This window comes from Pituophis catenifer, unplaced genomic scaffold (assembly GCF_029215685.1).
Source record: "Pituophis catenifer annectens isolate HBS135680 unplaced genomic scaffold, rPitCat1.0.hap2 SCAF_14, whole genome shotgun sequence".
In the NCBI taxonomy this organism is placed as follows: Eukaryota; Metazoa; Chordata; class Lepidosauria; order Squamata; family Colubridae; genus Pituophis; species Pituophis catenifer.
Window position 1 is genome coordinate 18,569,665 of NW_027256894.1, and position 13,384 is coordinate 18,583,048.

The window sequence follows — 13,384 nt, forward strand, 5'->3', positions numbered from 1 at the left end:
AACTGGGTTAATGGATAGTACTAAGCTGTATGTAAAGCTTCACCCATTGCAGTAAATCCTGAGTTAAAAATAATTGCAAACCTATCAATTGTTGCCTTTATATAAACTGCACCGGAACAGAAAAAAAGATACAACCTTTTTCTTGATATATGAGAATATGCATGTTCCCATCATCAGGAGAACTGTGGGACATGCCCTAGTCTTTATGCATATTTGATGCTTCCTATTTATTAGAAGAAATAGAATGGGAAGCTATTGGGAAAAGGTCAAATGAAAGGAAGATTGACAAATTTGTGGTCATCATAACTGTGCTCTTTCTCCACCTATTCTTCTTTGAACAGGTTTACCACATTAAGAGAGCAGCAATTGAGTGAAGCATCACTAAAGAATCGACTAACAAGTAAAGATGATAAATTAATACTAGGGTATAACTCAGGTATTAAGGATTCAGACCCTTCTGAATGGGAAGAGAATTCATTGGAAAACAGAGTGAAAGCCATAGAAGGCTACACATCGGTTACGGACAATAGAATTGATTCATCAAATTCCTTGCACAAACACCATGAGAGGGCCAACAGCCAGAGCGGAATGAGCATGGAAGAGGAAGTTCTTGTCAGAGAAAGACCAAAATCCCTGGAAGATCTCAACCAAAAAAAAGGAGTTCGTGCAAAGCGAGAGAGCCGGCGGATGCGCGAACTGGAACAAGCCATTTTTAGCTTGGAGTTGCTAAAGGTTCGATCCAGTAGTGGAACTTCTCCATCAGAGGAGCACCAGTTGTCCCCTGACTTCGCTTCTGAAGGGATGCCCTCTCCTCGAAGAACTCCAGAGAGTAAAAGCTCTCGTGGAAGTCTAGAGAACCTAAGCCGGGACCCCCTCTCGTCTCTGGATCACAATGTACATCCCACAGAATCACTACATGGTAGTCCGAAATTTGATGATGATTATGATGATGATGATGAAGAAGAAGAAGACATCTCCAAATTTGCTGCTGCTACTATAAATAAAACTATGACAGAGAGAAAGAGGTCGATCTCAAGTTCTGAATTACTTGACTGTCTTGCTGTTAAAGAGCGGTCGTCAGTTTGTGACTCTTACGACGTTGTCTCCAATAAGCATACAAGAGAATCATTAATTTCTTGTAGTTTGCCTACATTTTATCTTCCGCCACAGGACAAGTTGAAAGTTGGCCATTCAGTGAGGGACAATAATCTAAGAAACAAACAAATGGAAATGGGGAGCAATTTTTTTTTCTCAGACACCAAAAAAAATCCTCAACTGGAAAGGACCACACAAAACACAGCCTTACATGACAATGGTCAAATGTCCAGCAGTGGAGAATTCCCAGCTGTTACAGCTACAGAAGTGCATCTCTCGGATACGGTTATCGAAAAGTTGGAGAAGTTAAATGTTGAGAAAGAAGAACGCCGGAAACGAAAACAGATGCAGAACGAAAAAGAGATGATGGAGCAAATACGACAGCAGACAGAAATTTTGGAGAAGCAGCATAAAGTTTTTGAAGAGCTTCAGAGACAAGAGAATGAACAGAATAGGATTCGGGACTCTTGCCATGGAACCCCTCTCACCTCACCAAAGAAAATGGACAGAGGTCCACCTCTATTCATCACCCATCCTCAAGTCAAGGGAGATCTAAGACTTGCAACAAAGACAGAAGCCACCTCATCGGTGGTCCTTAAATCTCCTACTGGCCCCAAAAAAGGAAGTCCCCCTATTTGCCAGACGGTCCTGAAGGAAAAAATCCCAGAGAAAAAGGAAAGCCAGACTCCAGTCATCCTGGAATCTGTTGGAACAGATTGGTTGAATTTGCAGATGGGTACTGAGTCTCGGGAAAGTGTCAGCAATCTACCTGCGAGGGAAAAACGGTTCAGACTGCCTCGAATTCCTAGCCAGGGCAAGGAAAGCTCTTCTAAGCAAACTAGAGTTGGTTCCATTTTTTTTACACCAAAGGATGCTCATTTGTGCAATACGTGAGTACGATAATGGATGCTTGTATGTTACATTTCCATAAAACTGCTACTTAGATCTTCCTTGAAAATAGAAGCCTTAAAAGAAAATAAATAAGAGAGAGGAGGGAGGGAGGGAGGGAGAGAGAGAGAGAGTTCTCAGAGCATCAAAGCTTCATAGCAGGCATGGATGTAAATCTCTCTCTATCCCTCCCTCCCTCCCTCCCTCTCCCTCCCCCTCCCCCCTCCCTCCCTCCACACATGAAATCTGCTCTATATTTGTCAGTGATAGAGGAGAATATTTGTAACTCAGGATAGTAATGAAGGGTCCTTGGTACTCTCTGAGATTGGTTGTTTTCTTGCAAACATTTCATTACCAGTCTAGGTAATATCATCAGTGCTAGGGTGTTCATAGCTTGGGTAATGAAAACTCTGCAAAAATATAACCAACCTCAGAGAGCACCAAGGACCCCTCATATTTATGTCAGTCCCAAGGTTCAGATCCTGGGTCTCTTCTCTCCTGTCTTTTCTAGTTAGCAGACTTTTGACTCTTCTTTTCTTGGCCTTGAATTTCTCTCCCATCCATCCAATGTTTACAAAATATCCCACTTTGATGGCTTCAAATCTTACAAGCAAAAATATAGATATTCCTTTAATGTTCCTTTAAACTCAAAACTTTGACAACCCATTCTCTAGATCCGTGATGACGAACCTATGGCACGCGTGCCACAGGTGGCACACGTAGCCATATCAGTGGGCACATGAGCTCAGCTCACTTCCGGAAGGTGGGACCGGAAGTTGGGAAATGGGCCATTTTCGGCCTCCGGAGGATCTCCGGGGGTGGGGAGGCCGTTTTCACCCTCCCCAGAGAGGCTCTGGAGGCTGGGGATAGCAAAAAACAGGCCTTCCAGTCCCACCAGAAGTTGGCAAATGGGCCGTTTCTGGCCTCTGGAGGGCCTCCGGGGGGGGGGGGAGGCCATTTTCACCCTCCCCAGACTCCTACAAAGGCTCTGGAGCCAGGTGAGAGAGAAAAAAGGGCCTACTGGGCCATCGCGTGCCGGGAGCGAGGGGGGGTCATGTACGGGGGGGCAGAATGCATAGAATTATGGGTGTGGGCACACGCATGCGTAACCCCCCCCCCCTTTCCTGGCATGCGATGGCAAAAAGGTTAGCCATCACTGCTCTAGATGATTGAACCAAACAGCAGTAAAATTACAAGGCACTCTCTTTGCTGTTCTAGGGAAACTCAATACAGTAGCCTTATAGGAAGTTGATCACTGCTTTCCCATGCTAACAACTTCTGCCTGTATATGGTCTATTGCAAGTAAGTTTGCAATCACTTTGTTTTTTAGTTTGAATAAAGGATCTTCAGCACCTCTGCTTCTTCCAAAAGAAGAACAGAAAAAGCCACTGAAACTTCCCAGAACAACAGATAAAGGAGAGGTAAGAAACATATTTTTTTTTCAGCAGTAAAATCACTTATTTCTCCCAGCTATCCCTCCAAACCATCAATACCGTTAGCATGCAATCAGTTGTGGGATTCAGCCAGTTCGCACCTATTCGGGAGAACCGGTTGTTAACTTTCTAAGGAGTTCAGAGAACTGGTTATTGGAAGAAATCTTATTTTGTTTTTTTCCCACTTTACAGGGCTAATCCTGTAAGGAAGTCAGGAAGGAAACGTTCTGGTGGTGTTTCTAGCCTAATCTTTATTACCCTGCTTACAGAAATTGCCTCTCTGGTTAACCCTTATTACATTGTAACAGCTAAGGCGAAGTGCCCATCGATGTGAGCGATGTTGAATTGTCCACACCCACACGGTCACATGACCACCGAGCCATACCTACCTAGCTGGTCATTAGGGCAGAGAACCAGTTGTTAAATTATTTGAATCCCACCACTGGATGCAATGCTCTGTAGGAAGGAATATAGGGTCTTATCAGCTGGAAAGCAGATGTAAGATTAAAGAGTGGTATACCACAGTACATTTTTTTTTGGTATTGTTGACCTAGTTTTTTATGTGGTATCAAACCTGTTTCTCAGCTGTACACTTCAGATGGTAGGCAGGGATTCCCATAATTGAGTGTTCAAACAAGAAAACAAGGGAGAATCTAGTCACATATTTTTTCTCTGGCATCAGATTATCTAGATTTTGTGCCAGGGTGACTCTCCCGTTGCGTTTTAATGTGCAACTCAGCCACACTTCACTGAGAACCAGGTCCATGTTCTGTCTGAACTGGCTCGTCATCGAAATGATATTAAAGGCAATTAGGGCATTTTTTCTACTTTTCCCAAATGTGTCACACACACACACACACACCCTTATTTCTGCTGTCCTTGTTTGTTGAGGTCCAATTTAGCACGTCATTTAAACAAATGATGCCCTCGGAGGATTTATTTTTTTAAAAAACCCTTATGGTTCCATGTTCCTTATCCTTTGACTTGTGTGGTGGTGGGTTTTTTTTTGTTTGTTTGTTTGTTTGTTTGTTTGTTCATTTCATACCATCTGTTTTATCATTTGGTGTCAAGCAGGTTGCTCGACCAGTCCATAGAAAGAAAGCCCGCATGGCACGGACCCGCTCCAATTTCTTGACTAGAGGTGCTTTTGCTGATTGGGAGGGGGATACAGAGGAAGAGGATTGTGATGACAATCTTGAATTCCTTCTCTCCTTTGAGCATCCACCTCACCTTGAGCCAGGTTGTGCAGTCAGGCTCGGGCAGCCCTGTCATAGTGACTCTGAAATGGTAATATATTCCACAAGCAGTCGTAGCGGGGAGCGGTGGGGCATTTCTTGGCTAACCCTCAGCAGAACTGACACCTTCTACTGCTGTTTCTCCCATCCTGTAATGGAGATTATGGGATGGTAACCTCTAAGAACACAGTCACCCAATGCTGACGCCTCTCAGCGTCATCTCCCTTAGCCATGGTTTCCGCAGTAGGTCCCTGCAGTCATACTCCCCATCATCCCCTTCCACCGGCACACTGGGTTTTCTTTGAGCAAGTAAAGATGAAGCAGGCAGAATACAGGTAATCCTTGACTTACAACAGCTCATTTAGTGACCGCTCAAAGTTAACAACAGCAGTGGAAAAAAAAGTGACTTAGGATCGTTTTTCAGACTTAACGAACCGTTGCGGCAGCCCCGTGGTCACGTGATCCAAATTCAGACGCTTCGCAACTGTCTTATATTTATGACATTTGCAGCGTCTCAGGGTCACATGATCACTTTTGACGACTTTCTGACAAAGTCAATGGGGAAGCCAGATTCACTTAAAAACCATGTTACTAACTTAACGGCAATGATTCACTTAATAAATGTGGCAAGGAAGCTCATAAAATGGGGCAAAATTCACTTAACAACTGTCTCCCTTCGCAACAAAAATTGTGGGCTCAATTGTGCTTGTAAGTCAAGAACTACCTGTATTCTATTGCTTAGCTTGCCAGTTTCCAACCTTCCAGTCCTGTTCAAGGTAGACAATAGAACCAGCCTAGACTTTACTTTGGGATGAAAGGCAACTTTCAGTTGAATAGAAATACGGCTGGTTTAGTAAAGCAGGCAGAAAATTTAAAAAGTTAGATGGGATTTACAGTAGGGGGACATCATGAATAAAAGGCTTAAAAAGCATTTTTAATCTGAACGAACTTTCCTGCTTGCTGAAGAGACCTGTTACTCACATTGAGATGTCGAAGAGCATGCGAGATCATGTTTCCATTCAATTCATCCTCCCTGGGAAGATTATAAAATCCTTTCGGACAGAAATGGTAAAGCCAAGGAGCCCAGTTGCTCCAGACGGCACAACCAGAGGGAATGGGCTGTGTTCTTGGAAGTTACAGTGCTGCTTCCACCAACATTAACTAGTTTCAGACTGGGAATCGTGGCTGAGATGTCAAGGTGCTGGGATCACTGTTTGCTTGGAGAACACTTTCTTCAGAAGGAGCCTCATTCTTCTCACTTTTTCAAAACACTCCTTTTATTCTCCTGCCACCATTTAACAGATGTCCTCTGCATGCAAATAGTTCCTAGAGATCTTCACTTATCTTGCATCCTTTCTCCTTCCATGCTTCTCTTGGCGCCCCATTAGCTTTTTCATTAGTGGTTTAGCACAACTACTTACATCTGCATGCACACTCAAGCTCTTGCTTTTTAAGTTTATGCTGAATTTCATGACCGCTGTTACATACAAGTTGTGAATTATAGATGTCTAAATGTAAATGTATTGCTCGGATATGTAATATTGCTCAAATGTACATATACTTATTGTTTGGATATGTAATATTGCTCAAACGTGTTTAAAATTGTCACCTGTGTTTTGTTGAAGGGTTTTTTGTTGTTAGGTTTTGTATTTTTATTTTGCCTGTCTGTTCTAGTTGTTCGGAAAAGACTTATCAACTGTCTTGTTAGACGTGATAAATCGTCCTGCAGCTCATTACTGTTCGGAAAATTAATGGCTGGTATTTGCCAAGGCTGTTTTTAATCAGGTCACATTGGTGCATATTTTCAGCACATGAAATGAAGGTTGTTTATTCTGAGCTTTCAGCACAAGAGGTGTGTCATTTAAGGAGCTCTCTTTTGCTAGAACAGAGTTGATTAATGTCACGAGGAAGAAGAAATAGGTTATCGCCTCCACACCAGTTGTGGGTGAACAAAAGCCTCTCAAGTCCCTGTTTTTCCCATATATATTTTTTTTGCACGTTGCTCATCATCTTTGAGTACATTACAATATGTTTGGCATTGATTGTTCTTTTTCATTATTAAATGTCAGCTATTCTGCTTTTGGCTAGCTGACCACTTGGCGTGGACGAGGCCTGAAGGGAAGGTTAGGATGATTGCCACTATCCCAATTTAAGCATGCACAAGACTGAATATTGCAGAGATAAGAGACGCAACTTGTTTTTTTTTTTAAAGGAACCTGAAATATTTTGAATTCTTTAGCATTCTGGCAGAGCCTGCTGTTGCAACTTGTCTGGATTTTGCTTTTTGTCCCCAGTAATGCAACTGAAGCAAGCCTTAAATCCACTTGTTTAAGTAAAGAGACAGAGGGTGCATATCTTTTTTTAAAAAAAAAATCTTTATGGAAGTACAACTCCCAAATTATCTTCAGCATGCAGAAGAATTATGAGATTATGCTGTTCCTGCTATTATGTCTGTTGAATGCAGTTGGAGACGAATTTTTTTACAATTCATCTTTTTGTTAAGGGTGGAAATGGAACGTATTTCTTTTTTTCCATTTTTGCAAGCGAGCCAGGAAAATAAAAACAGCTATAAGGGCTTACTCTTTCTTGCTGGGATTGAGAAAAAAATCAAAGCATAGCAGCTAAAAGATGTAAGAGTGGTTTCCCAGATGGGTACCTGGAACCAGATTCTTTGTTCTCTTTATTTATCAGCGTTTCCCCGCCCTTTTCAGTGAATTGTATTTTTCAAAATTGGACAGTTGCAAAACCTTGAAAAGACTTTTATTAGAAGCCATTTCCTTTGCATTAAGTAATACTGCTTTTCCAACGGATATGTGCCAGATCCTGCCATTCATTTGACCTGTCAGCATTCCCTGCTGAGATGAAATTAGATCTGGAACAGCAGTAATTTACAGTCTTCTTTCTAGCAGATTCAGCACAACATTTTATGTGAAAAAATGTATTTAAGTGAATCACCATCTTCAGTATTATCACTGTAAAGTATTTATTCTAATCGAAAATGGGAAAGTAATTGATCCTTGAACGCTGGAATATAATGACCTCTCACACTTGTTTTCCTTTTGAGCGGTCGTTTTTCTCAAAGTTTACTACTCTGTGTATATTTTGAATTATGGATTATGTCCCATCAAGTCTGTTGAGTCTTAACAACCATCATAGATAGATTTTTCTCTATGATGATCTGTCCCTAACTGGGTCTTCAGATATTTCAGCAGTGAGTCATATATATCAATTTCCATATTGTTTATAATAATCAAAGGATCTCCCCTCCAAAAAGTTGAACTATTAAATGTATGAGAAATTTTAAGTGGAGACAACATTCACCAGCTGGCAGTTTCCATGAATACATCAAAGAGAATATTATTTTTAAAGAATCAAAAGGTACTTCAAACAGACTTCTTTTTTTAAAAAAAATAAAAAATCCAGGAGCCAGGTTTCTTAGGAATACCTTCCATAACTGCCTTCAGTAATTGCACACTTTTATGCAAAAGCCAATTACTTTTGCCTTAAGATTCTATATTAATGTGTTGCTATTCCTCTCAGTATTGATTTTCTGAACTAATAGTAACGGAATGTTGTGCTGCATCTTCTAGTCTACGGCTATAATCCAAGCAGGGAGAAGAGAAGTCAATCAGATGAAAAGCATCTTTGCCATAGGGAGTGGTGTTTTTTCTTTTTAGCAGCTTAAGTATTCAAAGCGCTGTATAGCTCAATTGCGTCTCCTTAGAATATCAAATGATTCTATCCTCTGCTATGTTTGAAATTATTGCAGATGTTACAACGTTCTGCATCCAATGAAGGCCAAGCAAAGCTTCACAAAACAATGTCTCAAGGAGAGATTGGAATGCTGCCAGTTGCCCAGAAGATCATATCCGTGGACAGAAGGTATACATTTTCCAACAAGAAAAAAAAAAGCAAGTCTGAATTAAACATGATTCAGTGCTTCTTTTCCTTCTTTTCCAACAATGTAGATAAGCTCTTTCAGTTATAATGCTTGAAAGAGAGAAATTGTGAGGAATGAAGGATAAGCAAAGTTATCTTTGTTCGGTATAGACCAGTGGTCCACGGCCCACTACCAGATCGCAGGCTAATCGCCACTGTGCTGTGTGAGTGGCCAGCTGGTACGTGCGCCTCTGCACCTGGATAAAATAATCAACATGGCTTGAGTAAACTTTTCTTCCCATTTGTCATTTATTAGACCTCAAAGAGCCAAGATGAGATTTTGGGGGAAAGGAAGGCAGGGGGAGAAGAAGATAAGCAGAGAGAAGCTTGCTACCCAGTCAGAGCTGCTGGAACTGTATCCTGACCAAGATGCACCAGGAAGAGACATGATTCCGGGACTCCAGCTTGAAGAAGGTAAACAGGTGGTTTACTACAGTGTTTCTCAACCTTGACAAGTTTAAGATAGGTGGAATTCTGGGAGTTGAAGTCCACCCATGTTAAACATGCCACGATTGAGAAACACTGGTTTAATGAAAAGGTCAGCTAGAGAGCTGATAAAGATTTAAATGTGTTTCTTTTGTAGGTTGCAAAGACAAAAAATAACTGGCAATTCAGGGTTTCAGAAGTACAAAGATTGGCTTGGCAAACCAGCTTTGTGACTTATTTTAGATGTAACAGAATCTTGGAATGGGAAAAGATCTCAAAATTCAACTCCTGCTTTGTGCACGAGACATTGTGAATAAACAAAATACTTTCTCAATGAACAACTTTGTCAATCGGTTGTATTGACAGTCCAGTGTTTGAATAATCTTCTGGTTCTTTTACACTTCATCAGAAATCCAAAAGGCTCGTGAATTGCTCCTTACTGATTGTCAGAAGTCTTTGTTCTAAACTCCAGACACCAGCAGAGTTCTCCCTTGAATTATCTAATTTGCCTTGAATCCTAAATTTTCTAGGATTTCCCTAGAGTGAAGGTGGGAATCTCAGGCACTCATGCATGAGCTCTTTCCATCCATTATGCTAAAGAAATGATGTGTCGTGACTTTAGTGTTTCCAATTTTCCCATTTCCTGATTAGGAAGATAGCTCTGCTTGTTGTTCTCAAGGGAATTCTGAGCAAAACTTGCACGTTTCTTTGCACATGCAGAGCTGAGTCCTCCAAGGAGTCCCGAACTGTCGGGCATCTATCGAAGGGAATGTAAAGAAAACAAAGAGCCATCTCCAAAGGTCAAGCGAAAACGCAGCCTGAAAATCAGCAACGTAACTATGGAACCTGCACAATGGCAGAACGACGCTCTTCAGATCATAACAAGTGCCGGTGACTTGAAAAGCATGGACGAGTTCCTCTTGAAAAAGGTAACTGGTATATATTCCATGCTACATACCTAAATCGACAGCTTTACCAGCTAAGAATCATTACTGACTTTTAGTATGCAGTCTTTGCAAGCTGATTTTATGGACTTCGTGGAAGCCTCTGGATGGACTTTTATCTGCCGTATATTTGTCCTATTTGTCAAACAGTACCTTATATCTGAAGCAGCAGAGCTTAGTTAAAAGAGAAATACTGTATTTTTTGGAGTATAATACGCACTGGAATATAAGAGATGCCTTAGTTTTTGGGGAGGAAAATAAGAAAAATGCTGATTGGTGGGTGGATCGGCCTCCCGGAATACCTCCAATCAGCTGTTCCCAGAGGTGAATTTTAGCAACAGGTTCGTTGGTTGTGAGCTCTGCGCCTTGCTTTTTTTTCTGCCTTTGAAACTTCTGAAACTTTGTTTCAGAAAAAACTTTTTTTTCTGCCTCTGAAACCTCTGTTTGAGAGGCTGAGCAAGGCTACATTCAGAGTATAAAACCCAGCCAGATTTTCACCCTCTTTTTTGGGGGGGGAGGGGGGGGAAACAGGTGTGTCTTATACTCTGAAAAATATGGTAGCTCCAGCCTCTTCGATGTGAAAAACAACAAAACACATGTAAGAAAAAGGAAAGCGAGTGCAGGGGGAAAAAAAATCAGGCTAAAATGCAATGAAATACCAGCCATAAGTAGGGCAGGTTTTCCCTTCTCATTCTTGAATAGCAGTTAGCAACAGCAATAGTACTTAGACTTATATACCACTTCACAGTGCTTTACAGCCCTCTGTAAGCAGTTTACAGAGTCAGCATATTTCCCCCCAACAATTTGGCTCCTTATTTTACCGACCTTGGAAGGATGGAAGGCTGAATCAACCTTGAGCTAGTCAGGATCAAACTGCCGAACTGCTGAACTGCATTCTAACCACTGCGCCACCACGGCTCATAGTCCAGTGGTCTCCTTGCTCCTGAATAAGTCTTGAATGTATTGCTTTTTATTCTTGATGGAAACATCTGGAAGGATTTTAGTGTTCTTCCTGATAGGGGAGGATAAAGCAAGTTACTGCTATAACATCTTTGGGAGAGCACTGTTTACATCTGGACCCAGAACAGTCAAAAGTTTTGTCATTAAATAAAACAGGGTAGCCTTCATGTAGCCATCTTACTGCTGCCCTGGAAATTGTGTGCTTGCTCTGCATCACTAAATCGGTCACATGGTAAAATTTTGAAAAACAGTCTTAATTTCATTATTTTCAGATGAATGATTTGGATAGCGAAGATTGTAAGAAGGACACTCTTGTGGACGTGGTATTTAAAAAAGCTTTGAAAGAATTCCGGCAAAATATCTTCAGTTTCTACTCTTCTGCTTTGGCAGTAAGTTAAATAACTATTTATGTTTTAAAATTAAGTACTAATGACAGAAGTTCCTGGTGCAGCCAAACTGTACAAAAGCCGCTCTTGATGTTTGGGGAGATAATTGTTTACAATGATAATATTTTGGTTTTGATAGAAGGCGGAACTAGATTTATTAACTGATGTTCCTGCTTCTTCTTGTTATCTTGATCATTGTGTATCATGTAACAAATTTTTTTTTCCTGCTTTTGCAAATAAAGGAGGAGGAAGAAAGTCAGGGCCAAAAAAGTCAAATGTGCACATTTCAGGAAGATGCTTCTTCGTGCAGTATCAAGAATAAAAATGGTCTCATCATCCAAATGATAGTGAATGGAATGAAAGCAAATGAGTCATTTGTTTAATGAAATTAGTAAGAGGGGTTCAAGCAGATATCATAGGAAGTGTGATTATGACTATAAAGCAGAGGTCTTGAAACTTGGCAGCTTTAAGACTTTTGGACTTCAACTCCCAGAATTCTCTAGTCAGCATAGCTGGCTGAAGAATTCTGGGAGTTGAAATCCGCAAGTCTTAAAGCTGCCAAGTTTGAAGACCTCTGCTATAAAAAGAGGGAGTGTCTCAGATGACACTCAGAGCTTTGCAAATAGAGTTTATGCAGTGCGTTTTTATAGTGCCAGTTTCCTCAAACTTCAATAAAGCAATGCCTGGGGCAGTCTTTCGCAATCTTGAGAAGGTTTTAAATGATCGGACTTCAACACCCAGAATTCCCCAGACAGCCTTGCTGGCTGGGGAATTCTGGGAATTGAAGTCCACATATCTTAAAGCTGCCGAAGTTGAGAAACACTGCTCTGAGGTAATACTTTGAATCCAAAATTGTGACACAACACCTTTCCTTCCTGTTCAGTCATCATGCAAGGAAGCAAAAGACCCCTGCTTGTGTTGCTGAGTTCTAGGCAATTAGTCGTTATGACCTGCCTTTTCTATGATTTGATTACAGGACTGTGCTTAATGTTTTTCTTTGGATGCTAATGTTTATTTATTTTAGTGAATGAACGTTTTAATACATTTCTGTCCTCTTTGTGGGAACGTTCAGACATTCACCTTCGTTTCTCCATGTTTTAATAGATGGGCGATGGGAAGAGCATCCGCTACAAGGATCTCTATGCGCTGTTTGAGCAGATTCTAGAGAAAACCATGAAACTCGAACAGAGGAACTGGAGTGAATCCCCCGTACGGGTCTGGGTCAATACATTTAAGGTGTTTCTGGATGAATACATGACAGAATATATGCCTTTGGATTATTCTGCTGCAAAGGTAAACTAATCCACCACAATCACAACCTCAAATTGCATCCCTTTGGCAGGAGGACCGTATTCTGGATGCCCTGTGAAGAATCATCTACCTTGTCCCAAAGGTGCTTTTTCAAAAGGCAACTGGACTTTGATTTTCCTTGAAGAGGTTTCGCTTCTCATCCCAGAAGCTTCTTCCGTTCTGACTCAATCTAAGCTTGAAGAGGTTTCGCTTCTCATCCCAGAAGCTTCTTCCGTTCTGACTCAATCTAAGTTTGAAGAGGTTTCACTTCTCATCCAAGAAGCTTCTTCAGTTCTGACTGAACGGTGGAGGATGGATGGAAGGATCTATATTCCTTGCAGTCATCTGGTCATTAGCACTCTTTCAGAAAGTTCTTTATGCTGCTAACACAACATAATTTCCTTGCCTCTTGTTATTGACGAATAGAATTTGAAAGGCTGGCTTGCAATAATGTATACAAAGTTTTATCATGAATGAAGGCAAATGCAAGATAATGTTGCAGGATCCAATCTGGGTGGGTCAGATTGGTCTGGTCCCGGTGACCAAACCAGATTGGATCCTACAAAACATTTTATGATCACAAAATATAATGTGCTATATTGAAAATGAAGAATCTGAAGTAACCAGAATGCGTACATACCATTCTGTTACAAAAAGGTCCAGAGTGAAGAAAAACAGAACAAACCATAATTGTATGTCTACATGTTCATGCATATTTTAAGGCTTCTGTTCTTGAAGTATGTTGGAGAGAATCAGCAGCATGGAAAAGCAAAGATATAGTGATTAGT

The 13,384-nt window shown here is 41.0% G+C and overlaps 1 protein-coding gene across 1 annotated transcript in view; it reads left to right on the plus strand.

Annotated features, from left to right (window-relative positions):
- MYO9A (myosin IXA) overlaps positions 1–13,384 on the plus strand; it is a 92,758-nt gene that overhangs the window by 66,461 nt on the left and 12,913 nt on the right. Inside the window, exons 26-33 of the mRNA XM_070953906.1 lie at positions 342–1,985; positions 3,314–3,404; positions 4,488–4,703; positions 8,421–8,533; positions 8,847–9,004; positions 9,737–9,945; positions 11,193–11,309; positions 12,411–12,599. Coding sequence (XP_070810007.1) covers positions 342–1,985; positions 3,314–3,404; positions 4,488–4,703; positions 8,421–8,533; positions 8,847–9,004; positions 9,737–9,945; positions 11,193–11,309; positions 12,411–12,599 — 2,737 coding nt within the window. The remainder of the gene's footprint in view (positions 1–341; positions 1,986–3,313; positions 3,405–4,487; positions 4,704–8,420; positions 8,534–8,846; positions 9,005–9,736; positions 9,946–11,192; positions 11,310–12,410; positions 12,600–13,384) is intronic.